General features: G+C 32.0%; 2 protein-coding genes across 3 annotated transcripts in view; both read left to right on the top strand.

Annotated features, from left to right (window-relative positions):
• The first annotated feature begins 842 nt into the window (after nucleotides 1–842).
• Nucleotides 843–1,915, top strand: LOC130895004 (cilia- and flagella-associated protein 20). The gene is made up of 2 exons (XM_057802097.1): nucleotides 843–1,172; nucleotides 1,372–1,915. Exons 1-2 carry the CDS (start codon nucleotides 897–899, stop codon nucleotides 1,681–1,683), a joined length of 588 nt encoding a protein of 195 aa, XP_057658080.1. The 5' UTR covers nucleotides 843–896; the 3' UTR covers nucleotides 1,684–1,915.
• Nucleotides 1,916–14,778: 12,863 nt separating this feature from the next.
• Nucleotides 14,779–21,201, top strand: part of LOC130895093 (uncharacterized) — a 52,977-nt gene continuing 46,554 nt past the window's right edge. Inside the window, exon 1 of one of the 2 annotated variants that reach the window (XM_057802225.1) lies at nucleotides 14,779–14,861. The gene's annotated coding sequence lies outside the window, so the exon portion shown is untranslated. The remainder of the gene's footprint in view (nucleotides 14,862–21,201) is intronic. The other variant, XM_057802224.1, reaches the window with a different exon arrangement.

The following is a 21,201-nucleotide window of genomic DNA, read 5'->3' as shown; positions in this document are numbered from 1 at the left end:
AAGCAAAATTGCCGCAACCGAATAAATAAACTTCACTTTTTTGAAGATGAAAACAGACGCACAGTTACAGTGAGTTCAAAACTTTATGTAAAGATTTTAGACGACTTCTTCGTGCTCGAAATGCAAAACTTTAATGGTGAGAACCAAAAGAACAATGTTCCAACAGGACGGAACAAATCCATACACGTCCAATAGATGTCTGCCACGAGCTCATGAATTTTTTTTTGGTAAATTAAACCCTAGAAGAAGTGACACCTCCACACAGTCCTGATTTAACACCTATGGACTTTTTTCTGTGGGGTTATGTCAAATCTAAAGCTTACGCCAACAATGAAGGCCGTGGGCGCAACGTTTTATCTTTGGACAATATTATTTTTAGGAAATAAATTCCCAATCAAAGTATTCTGTAACATATTTTTTTTTTCAATAAACCTCTTCTCTTAAATTTGTTTTTTTTATGGGAACTTTCTTTTGGGACACCTTGTACATATTCAAATATACTAACTCCATCTATATGAAGGAAAGAAAGCTATTTCCACAAATACACTATTGCCCTCTATTAATGAATGGCTCAACTTATATGGAACGCTTCTTAGAACTAGAATATCCTTCTGTATTCTATTTTCTCGCCAAACTATTTCTATGAATTATCAGCAATTTTTAACAAATTAAAAAGAATCTCTTATATTACAAATGGAAGATATATTGAGAAATTGGGAATTTCTTATGATATATTTAAACAGTAGTTTTTGTGTACTTCTTATATTCGACAAAATATTTTATTAATAATTTTGACACTAGTATTTTTTATTGCCTGGATGGCAAACCTGTCTATCCTAACCAATAAAGTTTGTTTGTTGACAGTTAGGCAAAATGATTTAAATCTTTCGTAAAAAATGTTCAAAAATACTTTTCAAAGTGGATTCCTTTCGATTCTATATAGTATAGGAAGTAAGCCGCTTCAAATATGGGATAAGAAGTACAAAAATGGACATATCAAACGAATAACAGACGAAGACATACAATCATTGGTTTTGGAATTAATTGGTTGTAATGTGAGTACAACGTATATAACATGCCCTGCTGATCCAAAGAAAACTTTGGGAATTAAGTTGCCTTATCTTGTGATGATAGTGAAAAATTTGAAGAAATATTTCACTTTTGAAGTCCAGGTATGTGTTATATTGATTAATGCAATGTATTGATCAAACTTAATGCTAATTTGTTGGTATACTTCAGTATCACCAAGGAAATTCTTGGTGTCTATGTAGATGATAAGTAACTTTATGTATTCTCCTTAAGGAGATGCATATTGTGGAAATGATAGTTCTTATAATTGCTATGAATGCAGTATGAAAATTTTTGTTTCAGATTTTGGATGATAAAAATGTTAGACGTAGATTCCGAGCTAGCAACTACCAGTCTACAACAAGAGTGAAACCATTCATTTGCACTATGCCTATGAGGTTGGATGAAGGCTGGAACCAAATTCAATTTAACGTCGCTGATTTCACAAGACGAGCTTATGGTACAAATTACGTAGAAACACTTAGAGTTCAAGTCCATGCCAATTGCCGTATAAGAAGAGTGTACTTTTCTGATAGACTTTACTCTGAGGATGAGTTACCAGCTGAATTCAAATTATTTTTACCCATACAAAACAAACCTAAAGCACATCCGTAAAGAGCAGTTTTAAGTTAATGATTCCACTACCAACGTAATGCAATAAAGACTAATTAAATCGTTATTTATATTGGGGCATCGATAGTTTGTAGAATAAATTAACAACTTTTGACGCACTTTTAGCACTGATCAATTGATCTCTTGTGAATTTTTTTTACGAAGATTATAGATTAATATTTGTTTAGAGGACGTTTGCTTTTAGGAGGATAAAATAAATCACATGTAAAACAAATTGTGTTTTGTTTGCTTTTATTAATTTTCATTTTCTTATTTTTCGTTAAAAGGATTTCCACTTAATTTAGAATCAGTTGTTATATTAAATATTTCTAAAAATATCTACATTGTATTGTAGTTTTAATTATTATATTTCATTATGTGAACAATTCAATAGTAAAAAAATATGCTGCTCAACAATTGAATGGTGAATATTTTAAATAAATTTTAAATCAAATATGCTAAACTCTAACTTTATTCATAAATCTCATTTGATAATTGAAAAAATAATAATAAATGAATGAAAATCATGAAAATGGAAAAATTCCAGAAACTAAAGTGGATGAAATGTAAAATCACAGATTTCTAGTGAATGCTCCAATTAGTTTTTTTATTTGTTGAAAGATGTCACTGTACAAGTTATAACATTAGGCTCGTTCGTTTTAAACGGGACAGTCCCGTTATTTTTGGCTTTTGGGGTTGTCCTGTCAGTTTACGAAAACTTCCGTTTTTTGGCAGTAATACCAAAACTGGAATTAATTAACTTTTATGAAATATAAGTGAAAACTGTTACTTGGTAATTTCTTATTACACATTCGGTAAATAACCAGTGATTTTTTTCTTGGTATCTTTCTGGCAACACTGTTTTTGACAGATCACACGCGAATTGTCTATTGTGCCATTGTCAAACTTGTTCAGTTTGGTCTATAATTTAATCATGAATTGACTTATGAATGAACAACGCTTGCAAATTATTGAATTTTACTATTAAAATTCATGCTCGTTTAAGAGACTGCATCGAGCACTTCTTTCAATTTACGGGCAGTTTGGTCGGCCTACTGAAGGAACTATTCGGAAGCTTGTGACTAAACTTCTAACCCAGTAAACACTATTGGACATTCAATCACTAATTTGGGTGTAAAACCTTATAAGATACGGCTGGTACTGGCAAAACTGGAGGGATATCCACTTTTTTATTGAAAAATTGTGTCATCAACAACCAAAATTGTCGCATCTGGAGTGAAGATCAGCCAGAAGCATTGCAAGAGCTACCAATGCATCCCGAAAAAGTCACTATTTGGTGTGAATTATGAGCCGGTGGCATCATCAGACATCAAAAGCGACGATGGCCGGAGCGTTACTGTGAATGACTAGCGCTGCCGTGTGATGATTGACGAATTTTATTTGCCCCGAATGGAAGAATTGGATATGCCTGACATATAGTTTCAACAAAACCCCATCTCACGTTTGGGGCCAAGATCGTGTGATTTAACGCATTTGGACTAGTTCTTGTGGTGCCATATTGAGGCTAATGTCTACAAGGTTAAACCAGCAACGATTGACGCGCTGGAAGCCAATATTGAAGCATTTATTCGTGAAATACCGGTCGCTATGTTGAAGAGAGTGTGCCAAAAGTGAACCTTGCGCATGGACTAACTAAAGCGGAGCCGCGGTTAACATATGCATGAAATCATCTTCAAACATTAAATTATACTGATCGTTCTATCGATTTCAATAAAAATTCCATCAATTTTTCCAAATTTTTTGAGTTTTTTTTTAAATATCAAATCCTTTACCTATTAACAAATCATCAATCAATTATAATCACTTCTAAAATATTAATAATGAAATTATTCCTCGTGTAGATTTATCAATCAAGACATTAAAGTGAAAATATTGATTGAACTGTATATACGTGTTGATAGAACAGACTATTTAATTGGAGTGAATTTGTTTTATTTTAGAAATAAAATTTTAAGAGGATGTTTCGAAGTTTTGTAAATACCCTGTTTTGTATTTTGTTTCAATAATTTCATAAACATAATGAGTGTTTTGCATAAACATTCTTAACAAAAAAAAACATTTCTATTTAGTTTTGGGTTGGGCCAGTATTAAACGTCCTAAGAATATTTTATAATTTTTGAAATTCTAATGCAAAATAAATGTTGGAATTTCCGGCACTTCAACTGCAAAAATAATTTGATTTTCCCGTTTTTGAACACAGTATTTATGGTCAGCCTACATAAGATGTATTTACGAGGTACGGTAAAATTAACCATGAAACAATATACGTCTGTTATTCAGATCGATACATATTTAATGGAGTAAAAATGGCTGGAGTCCACAAACTTTTACAGATTGTCATTCAATCTGTTTATAAGTTGATAGGTCCGTCGAGAGATGTCACAATACGTTCATATTCATAAGTCTTAATAATTAAATATATTTTTTTATGAAAATACTTAATCTAAAATTATATTATATACGTTTAACTTTATTTCAATTTACTTCACGATCATGTTTTGGTTTCTACAAAATGAGTATTTTTGTAATATACTGTATATGCATTGCGACCCCGAAGATCTATTGTAACGCGGATTTGGGATGGGTCTAGCTGACGATCTTCATCTTCTATTTCAAACATTCCTAGTTGTAATGCTCTGGAGCTTCGTACTCTCTCAAACTACGAGATAATGTGGATACAGGTTTCGTCCTCTACGTAGCAGAATCTGCACGTTGTATTCTCTGCTAAATCCAGCGGATGTCCATTGAGACCACAATGCCCCAATTCCTGGTATTCGTAGATTGTTTTTATTTAGGTTGATACAAACCCGTTGACGCAAGACTTTTATCATATGTAATTCCTCGTGTAAAAATTTTCTAACCGTTTCTTTATCGGCGTTTACAGCCTCTACAATCATCCGGATGCTCATTCGACAATCTGCACGCACAATTTGGTTGATTTTGGTCACCTTTTCCGGAGTTAAAACAGTCACAAGATAACCTGGGTGTTGGTAATCTTCAGTGCTCTCTCGGCCCTCACTAAAGCGCTTACACCACGCAAAAACACGCGCACGAGATAGAGAATTGTCTTCAAAGGCCCTTTGCAACAATTTATAGCACTCAGTCTGAGCTTCAGTCACATACCTTCAAGATTGTTCCATACTGGCGTGACCCACAAACATATCGAACAATTAAGATTGACTGGACGATATTTCGAAATGTTTAAATATTCGAGATTTTGTAAAAGGAATGAATCTAGAGAAAAAGCTTTTCGTTTTTTCATCGTTATTATATACACAAACACCGAAATAACAAGACTCTAAAGAATTATGACGTTTGTTGACACTACGCAAATACTGTTAATGTAAAAACATCACTATAGAGTGATTCAACTTTAAATTTAAGGGTGATTATAACTTTATAGTGAATTTAATTCCATATCAGTGATGACAATCACTTCTTTACAATGGCAAAACATCAGGATCTGCCACCAACAAGTGACGTAAATTAGAAGTTACCAGTGAAGTGACTAAAACCTTGATGCAGTTTCATCACCACTTCTTCCTCAAAATCACTTTGTAGTCTGGGGATAGCCATAATAGCTTTCCATTTGAAAGTTAAACGCACCTACAATCGAATGGATCAAGTCAAAGTAACGTTTTGATCTATCTAATTACCACCGGATTGTGTTGGATCTTTAAAATTACTTGTTAAAAGTTAATAAAACGTGATTTCCACTTCGAAACAAAGTAAGATTGGTGGTATTCACGTAACAGCCCTTTCGTCTCAGTTCTGGCAGAAGGTATACAACATCTGATACTCAGTTTCTCAGGAATATCTATGCCTGTCTCAGTTCTAATTATTCCAGAAGTTGATTTTTTCCTATTCACCTCCTAAGTTGAACTGGAGACATTTTTCAATTGCATATATTTTTGCATATTTTGCATATTTCTGCTGTTTTAGAGCCATCCATTGATGAGATTTCTATCGGTTTCTTATTAAGTGTGTTTATCCCATTATAGCTTGGGTAAATTTTGGTTAATATTTTTCCAACAACCAATTATAATATAGAAAAATGGGAGATTAAGAATCACTTCTAGTGCAGTCATTAATCATATTCTCATAGTCTCGGTTGGGTGCAGAATCTTTTGGTTACAACACTACCAAGTTCCTATACATCATCACGGCAATTTCTCACCCAGTAAATTATTTCTTCCGTGTCTTGATGCTGAATGCTCAGATAAAATTTTTTCCTTACTTCTATCGAAGTTCATCATTATGGTCAAAATAATAACAATCACTAATTTCTCAATCTCGATTACTTCTTCCACATGATCTACTTCTAATTGGTCCGACTCTTCATCAAACAAAACATCTGTTGTGTAGTCTTCATCCAAGTATTTGAACATAGGTATATCCAGATGTTATCTTCTCTCTTATAAATACATTTACAAGAATTTTAATGATCAAAAAAGTGAACCTCAATCACCATAAGTAGCAGTACTTTATGCGAGAATATTTGATAATGAAATGAGTGTTCTTTTGTAGTAGTTTGTTTTCCCAATTAATTTTCTCATGATTCAAGTTGTCCGGGTACCATGAATAATACCTTGACATCGTATTATAATATTATTTCTTACCACATCACACTTAATTTGAGCCTAAATTAATTTTAATGAGCTTAATTTGAAACGGTAAGATGGCAAACGTTGTATAAGTGCCGCCATTTCGACTTGAACGTGTTTCTCTACTGACTTTTTGGATTTAACCAAAGCTATAAGTTTTTGTTTCTAAATTTCCGAATCAAATTCTATTTCATTCAATATAAATCATTCTAGGAATAAAGCTTTTTATCATCATTAACAAAACCCTCTTCTGATCTTTGTTGAATAATAAAATGCCTGCTTTTACCAGAAGAAGTCCAGTAGAAAGTCCTTCTAAATGGTCTGCTCTGCATCAATTTTTGTTTACTGTATGGACAACGTTAATCCATATATGGAAGCTATGATATGATTTCTTTCAAACAACTTGTTTTTAAATCTAGAAGCATATGTCCGCTTTTTAAATATAAATTCAATTTCTTCTTCTTGTTCTTTTGGTATAGACAAATGTCTATCGTTGTCAATTTTTACCAGAATTTTGTTTAGTGTTGATATTTCATTCTTAAAAAAACTTTGTACGATCCTTCTCTTTAGAAAAATCTAACAGTTTGTTACCAGAAATCTCTTTTGGAGAACGAAATGATCCATTTCAGTGGAGGCTCGTGATAATATATTTCAGGCGTTCTGTAATGTTTTTTTGTCAAATTTCCATTGATTATATCGGCTGAAATGATGGATTATTATAACGGAAACCATATAAGAAAAATATATATCGCCTAGAAGGACTTTACGCAGTTTTTACAATAATTTAATTCTTAATATTCATTGTATCTGAAGATAAAAATAAAGAAGAAAAACTTTACAATATGTTCAAATTGAATGATGGAAATATTAAAGAAAGCTGAGGGTCCTTTACATAAAGAAAAAGTTTTTGCGACATATTTAAATGTGCTTAAGACGAATGATGGGTAATATCTACCACAAGATGGAGAATCAGCTCTAACTAATTTACAAGAAACGAAATCAACATTATCATTAACACTAATCTAGCCTATTGCAGGAAAAAACCTTCGGCAGCTACCAGAAAAAGGATTTCAAGTCCTGACGCAGCTGTTCAAATCTACAATGCACGTTGTATTGCATTATATAATATTATTTTGGTTGTGTAGATAGAACTATTTACGAGAGTTCAAATACGAAAGCTGTTGCATTATTTTCGAACAAATTTTATATCGTTTCATTAGCCGGCGTCTTAGTTTATTTACGTTTCATTACAGAAAAAACAATTTATGTGTTATTAGGATTATAGCAGCCACTTAAATTCGACTTTGAAAGACTTTTACCTCCTAATTGCTATCAAAATACTTGAAGAGAAAAATAATAAATTGAAAGACGAGAAATGCAAATGATATTAAGACGAAGAAATATGAGAACACTCGATGCGTTTGTCCAGTAAATTACTTTTGAGATGTTTCCCTCTTGGAATAAAACAAAAAGAAATATTTATCATTATCGCTGACTGTGCAGAATTTTTTATTGGAGAACACTTTTACTGCTGAATATGAAGCATCTCTTTTCCGGCGGTTTTTATTGAAATAATATTGTGATTATATTCAGATATTTTGCTTAGATCAAAGGGAATAAAAATGTAACATACGCAGAGCAAACAGTTACGTGAAAGCTGTCAAATAAGACAAAGAATTTTTAAGAATTGCATTGAAATAACCAAGGAATAAATAGTTAGAATTAAGTATACATGTATCGAATTATCTCGCCCCTCATAATGGGAACCTTTTAAGATCTGTTAATCATGTATTAAGTTATACAATATGTCTCTTATTTTATGCTCAATTAACGTATCGTCTCGGATTACCTAATTTTTATCTTATTTTCATGTGACTGTGAAGAATCATAAATCTACCTATTCCACTTTTACTTAATATTGTTTTCGTTAAAATTTATTGTAAACTGGCCGTTCCCTAACGGGAAACCACGTAGTTAAGCGATTCCACATGTCCCTTAGACACTTGAATTTCCAATAACTTATTTACCCTTATTTTTGTTTCCATGTGAATCTAAATATCATAAATAAAATTAATCATAGCTTTTGTATACAATAGGATTAGTATTTAAGACAGCATATACACGCATCGTGTATTCTTAATAGTTTGACATCCAATGAGTACTGTAGTCAGATTATTAAAACCACTTTATTTATATTTCATGTTGATACATAATTTTTACAAAGTTACGAATTAAGTTATTAAACTATCAGGTTTTTTACTGAAATTTGGTTTTCATCTTTTATATACAAGGTGGGTAATCGGAATTTATATGGTCTCATAACGATATGAATATCACTTACGTTTAATGACTATATGTCTGGGGATAAAAACAAAAACGACGTAAAGTAATTACAAAATTTTATGAATAAACTCAAGACTGGATATTTTCGTCCAGCACAATCCCATGAAAGCATGAAAGACTTTGTTGGTGTACAATCTCTGAAACTTTTCTTACGGTACCATGTGTTCTTTTTGAGAACTGTGCTCAGTGAGACTGGATCCCGACTTACAAGGAAGCAAAAACATACTTCTTGGACTTCAGAGTTGTGGAAGTTGTTGATAACGCTGCTTAGGGCACCGCAAACCTTGGGTTAGGTTCCTGGGCCAATTACAAAATGAGGAAAACTTCCAAAAGCAGTTAGTTGTTACCTAACGTACTCGCCGAGTAATGCGTATGAAAATATTGACTAAGAAATCTATCGTCAGGTTCTTGTTACCATAAGTAGATGGTACGTGAGTGGTTTTTCCATATTACACCAATATTTTGGAGATTTTGAGATTTTAAGTTGCTTTATGAAAGTTTCAATAGGGGGGAAAAAAAATACTGAGTAGCTCAATATAATTACGAAATTATCAATAGTAAAAACTTACCCGCAAAATTTCACAGTATTTAATAACTGGAACTAAAATTAATGGCCATAAGACAACAAGTATTTGTACTTATCCTTTGAACCCTCTCAATTTAACTAAGTAATCTCAAACAAATCTAATCAACTTTCTTTAATAAAATGAGTATCCACAATTATGCTTTCTAATATTCTTACAGCACGAAAATGTCTTGCATTTTCGTAATAATTACTTTTAATGAAACAATTTCACAGTCCTTTCCTGCACTTGTAATAAAGGGTCGGCGGCCCATAAAGCATAATTAAAAAAAATGATATTTCACCTGGAGCTGGCTGTGTTGGTGTTTTAATCACAAAAGTTTCTTACTTCAACAAAGACTATTCCTCTTCTACAAAGGACGCACGTCTACCAATTTGTCGACCTATGAGGACGTGAAATCGTAAAATTGAACTCTAAAACTATTAACACTTTATCAACTATGCCGAAGGTAGTTGATGATGAAAATTACGTTGACGATTTCTATGGTGATATTGATAACGGTTCACACTTATTTAAAATTTTGTGTACAAAACTCAATGCAGAAGTAAAATAAATGAAGAATTTATTAATAAAAATGTGTCAAATATAGTTATTTACGTAACTACATATGAAATCTTGTTCAACAAGCGTGATATTTGCCAAAACGAGAACCAACAGGTATCGAAGTCAGAATTGATTACTTGAAATGTCTTCAGATATGAAATGTCTTCAGAATTCCATTTGAAGTCTGCAAATATAAGTAGTTTTATACCTGAAAAGTCAAGGAGTAGATAGATAGGAAAAAATAATGGAGGCTGTGGGGATGGACTACATGGGAAAATCGTGCAGAACTCAGCATATACGAAATGAAGATATACGAAAAAGAACAGGTCGAATATACACGACTTCAAAGAGAATATAGACTAAGCAACTGCTCTGGTACGAACATGTGATGAGGATGGATAGGATCAACCGCAGGATGGAAGAAGACGAGGAAGACCCTCAAGGATCTGGAAGGAAGGAATTGAACATAAAAGACGGAGCTATCTATGAATGGAAATGCGGGATGCGGCAGAAGAAGTTGTAGGACTCTATGCAAACCTTCATTGTCTTAGCATGAAAGTATGAAAGGGGAGAAGAAGGAATTGAATCGCGTAGTGAAGCTTGGAGTATGGTGAGATGTAGCCGAGCGAATTACTCTTGAACGACTGTTCGTACAGATTACATCTTGTAAAAAAAAAACATTTAACGTTCTGTTTTCAATTTACAAATGTTCAGAGTTGGATTTTAGTGTCTCTAAGTAATATTTATCAAGAAATTGCTAAATTATCCGTATGTTTAAATTCGAAGCATAGGAAAGCAAATAAAACAAATATTTATAATTGGATACCGCTTTATTGTTTTTTAAAATAACGTCCATTGAGGTACAATACTCAGGCATTTGGAGCAATAGTCGAAGTATCGAAGTATATTTTCCATTCTGGTTGACGTACCTTCAAAACATGTGATTAAAACGCATCAACCACTTCTTCAAGTGTAGAAACACGTTGACGTCGCAATTTATTCTTGATATGTAGGAATAAGAAGAAATCCTTGGGTGCCAAACCTGGATTGTACGTTGGATGACCCATCAATTCGATGTTTTAGCTGTTATAAGACGTTTGAACTGATTTGTGAGAACTAGCATTGTCGTGATTGAGAATCGTCTTCCCTGATTTTTTCAAATACTTCCCGCAAAAAAATCCTAGTGAACCGTTAGGATTCGACTGTTCTAGATTGCTCTAATGGAACGGTGGCGATTGTCCAGTTATCCAGGTGACCATTTGCTTCAAAACTTTTGTTCGATTTGACTCGTCTTGAAAAACCCATACAGTCGATTATTGTTTATTTCGAAACGGTACCAATGAAATTCGGTAGCTCAGGATTGTGCTTCATCACCAAAAGTCGAAGCGATTTGATCAGCACATTGCTGCTGGTTCAATCCACGTCGAAAATCATACAAAATCATCGCACGAAAATTCCGAGTATCTGTAATCAACTCAAATAGTAGTCGTATGACAACACGTTCTGAGTACATTCACCATTTAATATGTCAAACTTCATAATGGCAATCTCAGATTTGGAATATTTACTCCCGTGTTGCCATATCTTATAACTGATATGCTGCAGTTTATAAAAGGTATAAAAGACTTTATGTGTTGTTTCCTAGTTGTATATGGGAATGGGGTCTACCACTATGATTTTAAATCAAAACAAAAGTCTAAGGGATGATGTACACCAGGTAATTTGTCTCCAAAGCATGTTGGAGTACATAATTATTTCAAGACATCAGTTTCTTGAGATACGAAAAGATTTTTGGTTGTGAGTTTGTTGTTTGTTCAAGTAATTTACAGCTTAAAAATCAGTGAACTTAAGTAAAAACCATTATAAAGCCTTTTCTTTCTTCATCTGACTGAGATAATCACAATGGAAGCCTATTTCGAATAATAAAATCGTGTTTTCTTATCGAAAGAGTGTATTAGACAACTAGGTATTCAAAAATTGTTTTCTTCGTGAAAGGATGAAAGTTGCAGAAAACTCTTTTGAAATAGTTTGAAGCTAAATCACTTCACAGTTTTCGACATTATGTACAATAATGTCTACGTAACCACATCAGAGGTTGGCTATGGAATCACAGCAATTATAATCTCTCATGAAATGTTTTCCGAGAAATATTCCTTGACGAAACTAAACTCATACAGGACCGGTAGAACCAGAATTTTATTCATATAAAAGACTATAATATGATTTTCAATCCCTAATAAACCTCATAAATAATTAATCCTGGGAATCTAGAATCGATGTTTCTAAGTATTCTATCTCCAAAAATTAATTTCGTTGGAACGTTTGTCTTATATAAAGAGAGGCTGAATACACTGTTTTCACCACCACTACACCAACACTCACAATTACACTGTTTGACGTGCGTTTCGATAACCTAGTTATAGTCTTCAGGGACTGAAGGTAAATTGTTTACTGAAGACGATAACTTGGTTATCGAAACGCGCGTTAGACAGTGTAATCAGTGCATTTAGTATGAATATCACCAATGGTTCCAGAAATTCCAACTTAACAAAGAAACGCTAAAGAATAAATTATTTTAGAAATTCTACATCTTGAGAGCGATTAAAAGAAATCAAAAAGACTTCAGATGTTTTAATAATATTTAAACCTGTCAAAACTGGAATGAATGTTTGCTTATCAATACAATATGTTCTGTATCTGATTTAAAAAACCGGATGAACTTTTGAAAAAATATACAACTCGATATATAGATATTTTAGAACCATCTTGTTCGTCAAAATAGTCATTAGGTGCTAAGTCTACTTCTAATGATACAAGTGATATGAAATTTCAATATACAGAAGAAAACCACAATGAGTAACAAAATTATAGGTAATAGTAATAGGTAGTAATTAGTATATGAATCGTATATAAGTCCATAGTAAAAATTGAACCACTATGCAACTTGCCCACATTTAAATATTATTATTAGAATAGTAATTCCAAGTAAATATGCCCTCAAATTATTGCGAAATGCGGCAAAAGATGATATCGATTTAATTTCAATTGGCAAGTGATTGTGCATTTTTTTGCATTGTAAAATATTGAGCTAATTCTGAACGGAGAGTAGAAACAACCTTTCTAAAATTGGAGAAGTCCCTGCAATGAGACCTGCTGTTTAGTTCGAGTGAATATCTAACAGCTCTTTTTTGTAGTTTAAAGATTCGCTCAAATTGATTCGCACCACACATACCTCAGAAGGGAAGGGCATATCGGAGATGCGACTCAATTAGGCCATAATAAACTTAAGGAGGTGGTTAAGTTCAGTTCTTTGGAAACTGATCTCAGCTCAAAACAAGAGGAATTCAATTTTTTGTATAAAGCGGTAATATGTTACTTCCATTTTCAAGAAATTCTCCACAGCATGCTCTAAGAATTTTACAGATTCAACGACGTCTATGGTGGTGTTATTCACTATAAAAAAAATAAACAAAATAGCGCCTAGTATTGAGCATTGGGGCATTCCACATTCTATTGGCTCGTAAGAAGACATCTTTGTATCAAACCTCACAACTTACTTCCATTGATAAGGTATGACTTGAACCATACGAGAGGTGTTTCCCTGAACTGCAATGTACTAATTGAAATATTATGATTAACATAATCGTAAGCGATGTCTTCTCCAAATCATTAAGGTTTCATTGAACATTTTCAATCTTCGTTTTTATATATATATTTTTAATATAGGTATGAAAATATAAAGCCATCACTGTAGTCGGTATTTGTTCAATTAATTTCTATAATTTACCATGTGGATGCCGTTCTCATACCGAATTGGAACTGGCAATTTGATATTTATACCGCAAACTCAACGAAACCTTAATTTTATAAATGCAAATAATATCGTCTCGTTTTCTCTGTGAAAAAGGAATAGATTTACTTATAATATCTCTGTTTTGTTTGTCTTTCGTAACAAGAATTCAGATTGTACTTTATGCGTAGTATAATTAGTAAGCACGTCTACCAACATTAAGTAAGAAAAAGGGCCAGAGATGAGATAAGAATGTTGAAATTGGCAAATAGAGCGTAAATTAGCATACTATCTTAAATTACACCACTGGTTAGTATGAAATCTATCCAGCTATACAATACTTTTGAAAAAAAAATTATATCACAAATAGCTCTCTAAAACTTCAAGTTTAATACATTTTGTAACATCTCTATATAAATATAATGAGAGCGTGATATCAATCAATCATTTTGTCGAAGGAGAGGCTGTAACTACTGACTAGTTTCGACTTCATAACGTCTCATCAGAGCAATTTAACAATCCTCGTTCGGGCTTAAGACCCGGACTGAAGACACAAGTGCACGATGATGCACCTTCACATTCCAGCATGATACTGATTAATTTTTTTGCCAAACAAGAAACGAGAATCATCGCTTTTTCACCCTATTAAACAGACTTGGCACCCTATGACTTTTTCATCTTTTCTAAACTCAAAAATCCGCTTCAGGGAACACGCCAAAAATTTTTCGAAACCTTAACAAGTTTTATATTTTAATGGCCAACCTACTCAAGTAAAAAATTGAATTGACTTAGGCATTGGTTTGTTTGTATTAGCTCGAGAGAAAATATAACGAAGACTTTTATTGAAATATATGAAAATTGTTTCTTTTGTCAGCCTTTGATCACATGGTATCCTTATTATTTATAGTGTAAATTTGAATACCAACTTTTGATTATTCTTTACAAATTATTTTGTACATTCTTATCTTTAAATAACTAGTGTTGTGAAGCTAAAAACATTCACCTCCTCGTATACTTTTTCATAACCACACTTTTATTCCCAATTGAAATAATCAGGTGATAATTGAACGCATTCACTTTGGAAAAACGGAGAATTACCTGAGGGAACTTGTTGCGACAGATGCTCCTGTAGATGAGCCGCCTTTTGGTGGTGGCAGCGCCGGCGTGCGTCGCGGCGTCATATAAAAGGGTTTGCAAGAACTCTAACACTCTCAAAGTTATCAACTTTATAGTTTCAACAGGTGAATACAGAGTGTGCATCTTTTTATCGGCGAAACTCTCTGTTCAGAAATCGACGTAAGTTTTTCAAAAATTATTTTTCACGGAAATTTCAACAAGAAAATTATTGAGTTGTATCTATAAGTAATGAAAGAAAAAAAGCAACTGCTCCTTTATTTTTAGATATTTTCATCATACCGTATGGGTTTGGTACTCCAATTCTCGTAAAATATAAGTTCTATTTTGATATTTAAAAAAATTATATAAGTTCTTAGAAATGGGTTGTTTCCCAAATAACTGAGTAGACGATTTGTTATCAAGTATGAAATAAAAATTAGTATTTTATTTTTGAAAAAAGATATACACATTTTTCAAACATTGTTTCTTTGGCTAGTCAAAAATTTTTGATTAAAATTGATAAACAATTTCTGTAGGCTTTGACTTTTTTGATTTCATTGATTTTGTTATTATTACGTATACATTTTGTGGGTAAAAACTAATTTTTGGTGAACCAGTTTCCGGTTGTTTCAAGTCAAAACTCTATTCATTACGTTTACAATAAATTTTTTTCTCTAACTTAGCCCACATATTTATTAGAGGTATAAAAGTTAGAATCTTGTTTCGTTGGTTAGCCAAAAATTTTAGAATAAAATTGATAAACAATGTCGCGGGTATGTAAACTTTAACTTGCTTGAATTCATTGATTCTTTTGTTATTACGCGTTTACATTTTTGCGGGAATAAACTGATTTTTTGTAATCCAGTTCCGGGTTGTTTCAAGTCAAAACTCTATTCATTACGTTCTCAATAAAGTTTTTTGCTCTAACTTAGCCTACATGTTTATTAGAGGAATGAAACTTCATAAAAGTTGAAATGCCTTCACCAGCAAATTAAATTTTCTAATTCAATTTTGTTAAAAAAATGAGGTGTTCCTCAGATTAATTATTTAAATTTTAGACTTTTCATTGACGGGAAATAATTATTTTTTGGTATAAAATAGCAAATAGCAATACCAAAAATGGTAATAATTATTGTTCAAGTTGTTCAAGTAATTACAATATTTAAAAACAACGTTCATCCTCTTTTAAATATTATTATAGATTGAAAAAATTTGTGTTTTGTGTTCAAAATTGAGGAATCAATAAGTGACTTTCGGTTACAGAATATTTTTGTCAAGAAAAAACTATGCTCCAATTTTTTAGTTAATTTTTTGTCCAATTTAAGTTCACTTCCAATAATTTTAATTGATAAATTTTTATCGTTAACATTTCTCAATCACGTTGTGAGCTAGATTCTAAGTTTTTCAGTTTCCTAGAAATATAATCTTGAAATTTATACATTTTTTTGTGAATATGATTTCAATTCTTAATTATCCCAACATGAAAAATATGAGGGAATGGAACACAACAACATACAGCACACAAAATTTGAATTTTATTTGTTTTTTGTTGTATTTTACTCCTGAAGTTTCGTTTAAATATTTTACCACATCTTAGGTACTTAACTAGCTCTATTAAATAAAAATCTCCAATTCAAATGTTACTAACTATCAATCTACCTACCTACGATCGAGCAATTGGTTTGATGTGCAGTTGAACCACTCCCTTAAGTTTCGCAGCCATAATATTCTTTGTCTTTCTATACTCCTCTACCCCTCTGCAGAATCAATCTCTGGAGTTCGAATCATTGTCCTCGCATTACATGACCGAAGTACTCTAATTTGCGGGCTTTTATGGTAGTCAATAATTCTCTTTGTGTTATCAATTTGCATAAAACTTCTTCATTTGCGATTCTATCTGTCCATGAAATTCGAAGTATTGTTTCCAATATCCACATTTAAAAGGCTTCCAGTTTTTTATTGCTTTGTTCAAAGTAGCACTGCTACTTCATTCATTGATAAATTATTTTTTTGAGCTTATCACCAAATAAGGTTTCAAATCGAATTTCATTAAGAAAGTGGATAAACAATCAATTGTTACTGATGAATCTAGAATTGATATGAATGATTTAAATAAGCCGTCAGCAACGTGGCCCGCGGGCTGTACGCGGCCCGAGTCCTATATTCCTGTGGTCAGCGACTGTTTTGTAAACAAAAGATTAATAAATTTGAAAATAAAAACTCATTTCAATTTCTGCAGGCCGCCTATTTTCATGTGATAATAATAAATACTGCAGATTAATTTACAAATGATTCTAACATAACACTGTCAAAACTCTTTTTGAGGAATTGATGATCTCGTCAAGATTCACAGTACTTGCTATCTGATTTTGGCGAATTGAAAAGATTTGATAAGCAGGTTTCGGCGGTACTTTGTTAAGTGAACAATCTTTCTCAGTTTTCGATTACATTAAAAATATTCCCCGTTTCTGATTCAATATTTCATCACCCCAATTTTTTCATTAATCAGTTAAGTATTTTGAAGACTTTGTTATACGAGAGTTGCTACATAAGTTTTAAAATAGACAAATGAAAATTTTTATAATTGGATAAGACAAATTTTCCTCTAAAATATTCTCCATTAAGATCAATGCACTTTTGCATGCGTTTGAACCTCCAAAGCATGTGATTTGAACGCACCAACCGCTTCTTCAGGTGTTCATCTCGCAATTTATTCTGCAGGAATAAAAAGAAATCATTGGATGGCAAACAAGTACTGTATGGCGGATAACCCATCAGTTAGTTCTTTTGACTGTTTAAACGGTTTTGTTTATACTGATGTGTGATAGCTCGCATTGTTGTGGTGAAGAATGATTTTTTTCTGTGATTTGTTTCCCTGATTTTTTTAAACACTACTGGCAATTAAATATTTATTGAGCGATTGTAAAATGATGCGGCATACAAAGCGAACAAATTCATGCAATATTGAATGTATGAGAATAGAATTAGTGTCCAAATATTTCACATGGCGATCTTGACATTTAGTTCAGGCACAGCATCGATGTTTTCTGATACAACAGCCGATTTTGGACAACCTTAACGAAATTCATCCTGTAGCGAAGTGCTGACCAGGATTGAATTTGGAAAAACAGCGAAAAACGATAGCTTAAGAGGGTGCTTTATCATTAAATTCGAAGCGAGTTGATCAGTTTAATCCACATGGAAAATCATCGCAAGAAAATGTTCGCGATTCAATTCCACTTTTTTTCCCTCATTGTTCTTTTGTCAACTATATTAAATGGATGTAAATAAATAATTTCGTGTTTTTAACATCAATAAATGTAAAGTTAGTCATATATGAACTATTACGTCTTAATAATTTTTTGCTTTAAGGTACATTTCGACGAGAAATAGTTGAAGAACATTATAAATAAAAGTGTGGGAAATTTAAATTGTAACCCATTGTACATATCAATACTTTATGGTATTATTATTTTGATTTACTCTTCAACTAATTTTTCACAAGCATACTTTATTACATCGTAAGTTAGTATCCATGACAATCTCAGCACCATCTGCTATTCGAATCAATATTGAAGACCAGTTGTAGCAAAATTTACATAAAAAATTATTTTTCCTTCTCTAGTGCACTTTAAATGACACGTAGCTATTTTGATCAATTTTTCATCTTATACTTTATAGTTTTATAAAACTGACAACAGTTTTATATTTTACATTTGAAACTTAATTTGGATTATGGCTCATATACATGAATCATTTTAGAAAAACTCGTTAAATAGTTTATGAAATACAGTTAACTTGAATGAAATACTATTGTGGAATACCCTGAACTGTGGGCGTATGATGTATAAAGTCTGAGTTAAAAATAAGATGTTAAAACGCAATTAACCATTTTTTTCCATAATCTGGATACTTATCAAACTGCTTCACTACCCACTCATTTTAGTCCCCTTTATAGCTAATTTTCAATAATTTCTAAACCAAGATGAGGTTTCTCACTTTTCTATAGTGAAAAGTTTAACGAAACTGATACAGTAAAATATTTAACTGAAGACAATTCTTCAAATTTTTGTGACATGTTAGAAGTAGATCCACATTTGTTTAGTGAAAAAATACGAATTATAGAAGATATACAGTAAAGGCGATCACAGCAGATGCTCAAAATGTTGTCCAATATATTTCGCAATGACTGATCAATTTTTCTCATCTCTGTGGTAATCCTATCTTTTAATTCCTGAATATTTACATATTTTGTTTCATAAACGAAATTTCCTAAGTGAAAGTCCAAAGGATTCATGTAGGGTGATTGCAGGGGCTACTTGATAAAACTTTCCGCGCTTTCCAATCCATCTTCTGGTAAACTCATTATTTAGGTATTACCTTACCACACAAGCATAGTGATGTGGAACACCATCTTGTTGTAGCCAGATATTGTTTTTTGGGATATTCTTATTATCTGAAATTTCCTGATAATGATGTTTTTTTGAAATGTAAGTGTCCTTCTAACAGGACACCAAGATCTAAAGATTTGTTTTCAGTTGATGCAGTTTTTTTGATTTGGATAAATCTTTTCCCGAAACAGTTTCATTAAACTTTTCTACTAATTTGCACAGAAGATATATGGGATTTCGGTTAGGATATAAATTATTAAAGATATTAGACGTTTCTTGTTGACTCCTGTAGCTATAACTCAGAAATTATGGCAATTAGATATATGAAACATTTGATGAAAAATAAGTATTTTTCAAGAATTCCGAAATGCGAAAAATCTTCTATTTACGATATTTATTGTAACAACAAATATATCTCATAGTTTCCACAAAATTATAAGCTACATTGCCAAGTTTCACTTTACGCAAAAATTTAAGGTTATAAACTATATATTTCCTGCTAATAATGATGAAGTAGTTGGTTCTTGATATTCAATTTATTGGAAAATTATTTTATTTAATAATTTTATTAGAGAACATTGAGAAAAAAATTTTGAATTGACATAAACTTTTCATTATAATTTCAACAAATTCTTAGATATGTTCAATTCACCAATAGTGCCATTATGAAAAAAAGAAGAATAAGAAGAGAACAATTCAATGGTTTAAAAACATCCACACATTGAATTTAAAGTGAAGTAGACATTTTAAATATCAAATTAAAACTCATTTTCTTTTGGACGTCGTTAGTGATCAATTGTTCGTTTTCGGAGATTTTAATTAATTTTATAGTGGTTGTGAATAAATTTTGTGTTTTTGTTTGTATTCATATAGTTGTCCAATAGGATCAATTAGAATAGTGCCTTAAGTGTTAAAACATTAGACTACAAACAAAATTGTTAGTTATGATGGTCGTTGAAAGATGAAAAATAATAAGTATTCCTGAAGGATTTCGAAAAGTGAAAAGCGGAAAAAGGAAATATTTGACAACAATGTAAATACCACCATAGTACCGGTCGTATCCCAAGAACCTTGTACACAAAAATTTATAAAACTCGTACAAGCCGTTTTCGAGATAATTGAGGCTTTCCATACATAATACTCACTCTATATGGATAACTATATAAGCACGCTTTGATATGAAATAATCATATAAGCTTGAACTCAGAGTGTCACTTTGAACATAAGTTTCATGAAAAGATATTCACCCGTTCTTGCCTCTCGAGCAACACAATTTTTAGAATCACTAACTTTGTTTTAATTAATTAAGCGTCATATGTATCACACCAGGTACAGTCTAAATACAATATATATCTGTTTGAGTGAATATACTCAACGAAGTTTATTTTTCACGTAACAAGCTATTCCGAATATTTTTCCTACAACCGATCGCTTACCAATCTATTTTTGGGGTTTATATTCTGCAATGAAACTTCTTTTGGAAATCGACGCCCGGTTTTCCATGTTCGTAATATATTTCAAATCGTGAACAAATCAAAGAGCGACGAAGATGATTCCAAGAAGGTGTTAGTTTCACGAATGTACGCCACAAAATGAATAAGTGGAGTTCATTTTACGTGTACGTAAATATTTGCCGCTATACTAGACGTGGAGAGATTTATCTTGAAACAGAAGAAAATTGAATGAGCATGGAAGTAAAATGGACGATGAAACAGTGTTAGGTGAATCGTTCCATGTTACTTTCAATTCTTTGATCAATAAAATCTCCACTTTTTTTAATTTGAAAGTATTGATAATCCATACCGAACACTTTTATCTATCAAAAATAGTCTGTCATCATAGTAACCATTTAGAAATATTCATTTATTCATTCAATGAAGGTCCATGTAAAAATTTGTATTTGTACAACTAATTTGAAGCAATCAGATTCTTATTTTTAAAGAACAAACTTCAAAAGATGATCTGCTGATTGATTCAACCTTTTCTTCAACAGAAATCCTCAAATTTTAAAGGATCGGATAAATTCTAGAATTTCCTTGCTTGTTAAAGACCAATAAGAATACAATAATTTCATAAATTCATACTATTATCCTTGTTCAAAACTCTATTTACCACTAATAAGTAGTGAA

The sequence above is a fragment of the Diorhabda carinulata genome, chromosome 6 (assembly GCF_026250575.1).
Source record: "Diorhabda carinulata isolate Delta chromosome 6, icDioCari1.1, whole genome shotgun sequence".
Lineage (NCBI taxonomy): Eukaryota > Metazoa > Arthropoda > Insecta > Coleoptera > Chrysomelidae > Diorhabda > Diorhabda carinulata.
Note: the sequence above shows the minus strand (reverse complement) of the source record. Positions and strands in the feature narration are given on the sequence as shown.